The following is a 1,258-nucleotide window of genomic DNA, read 5'->3' as shown; positions in this document are numbered from 1 at the left end:
TCGATAGTGGCAGGATGGTCGAGTTAGAGGATGGATTGAATCGAAATGTCCATCTTGCGCAAGACGACTACGGGATCATTGTGACTTGGATGGAGGTCCCTGACAATTTGTCATCGGCGTCACTGAAGAGAAGGTTCTCGTCATCTCCGTCGCCACTACAACCCGTTGACGTAGTTACAGCTGCAGCATCATCTCCATCTTCTTCCTCTAGCGCAAATACAGTAAGCATCCCCGTGATCTCTCGCAGAAACTGCTGGCGTTCGCTTAGCTTCGGCATGGTGACCGTCAACAACTGAAAAAAAAGGGGGGGGTATCGTATCGTTAAGTACGAGGTATGTGCTCTAGATCAACTCCCCCTTTCCTTTTTTGTGCTCAAATTTCGATCAACAACCACATCACAATCACGACACGGTTATGCTCACAAATTTGGATTATTTTTTAAGGTTCGACCCCCCCCCCCCCTATTATATCACACTTTTATTAATTTCCTTTTTTCACATTTAACTTTTATACTATATAATCACTTTTTCATTTTTTTACAAAAATTATTTTCCAATATTTCTTTATTATAACAATAACCCTCAATTTTAAAAATATCTGACCTTTACACTTAACTCCACAATCTACATCACATAATCTTATTTACTTTTTTCTTTCACATACAATACATTTTACCTTAACCCTATGCCCGCTTCACGATATTCTGTATAATACAAAGTAAATGCTTATCTTTATTAAACTATAGCTGCCACCTTTCGAAACTTAATGCATTGCAAGCCGTCCGCAATGGGATGTAGCGAAAACGCTGTGACCAGGTACATATAGACTGCAATTTGTCGTAGAAAAACAACAATGTGCCCACCGGCTGATAAAATGTCATGATTTCATTGGGCAAATGTGACGTGACTTTCGTCGTATATCCTTTTACTTCGAGTATTCCGTTGAATCTGATGGGTCTGGGCAATCTGCGTTCGCGCCTAAATGACTGGTGAAGCGCACCACTACGTCGCCCGTACGCTCACCAAATTTTCGGCCAGTTCTAGACTAGCAAGCGTAGAAGAAGAACTAGGCAAGAACTGGCCGAAAAATTGGTGAGTTGGTTACTCTGTATAGTACGGAATAAGGAACTGAGTGCTAACCGTATACTGTATTGTGTGACATTGAGGATGGAAGTGTTTCTCTCTTCCCCTCAAGTGGTCTTCGCTCCGGTCTTCTTCCCCGAGTGGTGACTCCTCCCTTCGCTTCCTACAAGCTCTAC

General features: G+C 42.3%; 2 protein-coding genes across 2 annotated transcripts; one reads left to right on the top strand and one right to left on the bottom strand.

Moving 5' to 3' along the window:
- Positions 1-67: 67 nt before the first annotated feature.
- Positions 68-277, bottom strand: PPTG_20484 (hypothetical protein; the record flags this gene model as incomplete). Its single annotated transcript, XM_008919293.1, has 1 exon — positions 68-277. The coding sequence occupies one exon, from the start codon at positions 275-277 to the stop codon at positions 68-70; it is 210 nt and encodes a 69-aa protein (XP_008917541.1).
- Positions 278-981: 704 nt separating this feature from the next.
- On the top strand, positions 982-1,229 carry PPTG_25048 (hypothetical protein; the record flags this gene model as incomplete). Its single annotated transcript, XM_008919292.1, has 2 exons — positions 982-1,091; positions 1,166-1,229. The coding sequence occupies 2 exons, from the start codon at positions 982-984 to the stop codon at positions 1,227-1,229; spliced, it is 174 nt and encodes a 57-aa protein (XP_008917540.1).
- Positions 1,230-1,258: the final 29 nt, after the last annotated feature.

This window comes from Phytophthora parasitica (assembly GCF_000247585.1).
Source record: "Phytophthora parasitica INRA-310 unplaced genomic scaffold supercont2.670, whole genome shotgun sequence".
NCBI lineage: Eukaryota > Oomycota > Peronosporomycetes > Peronosporales > Peronosporaceae > Phytophthora > Phytophthora nicotianae.
Note: the sequence above shows the minus strand (reverse complement) of the source record. Positions and strands in the feature narration are given on the sequence as shown.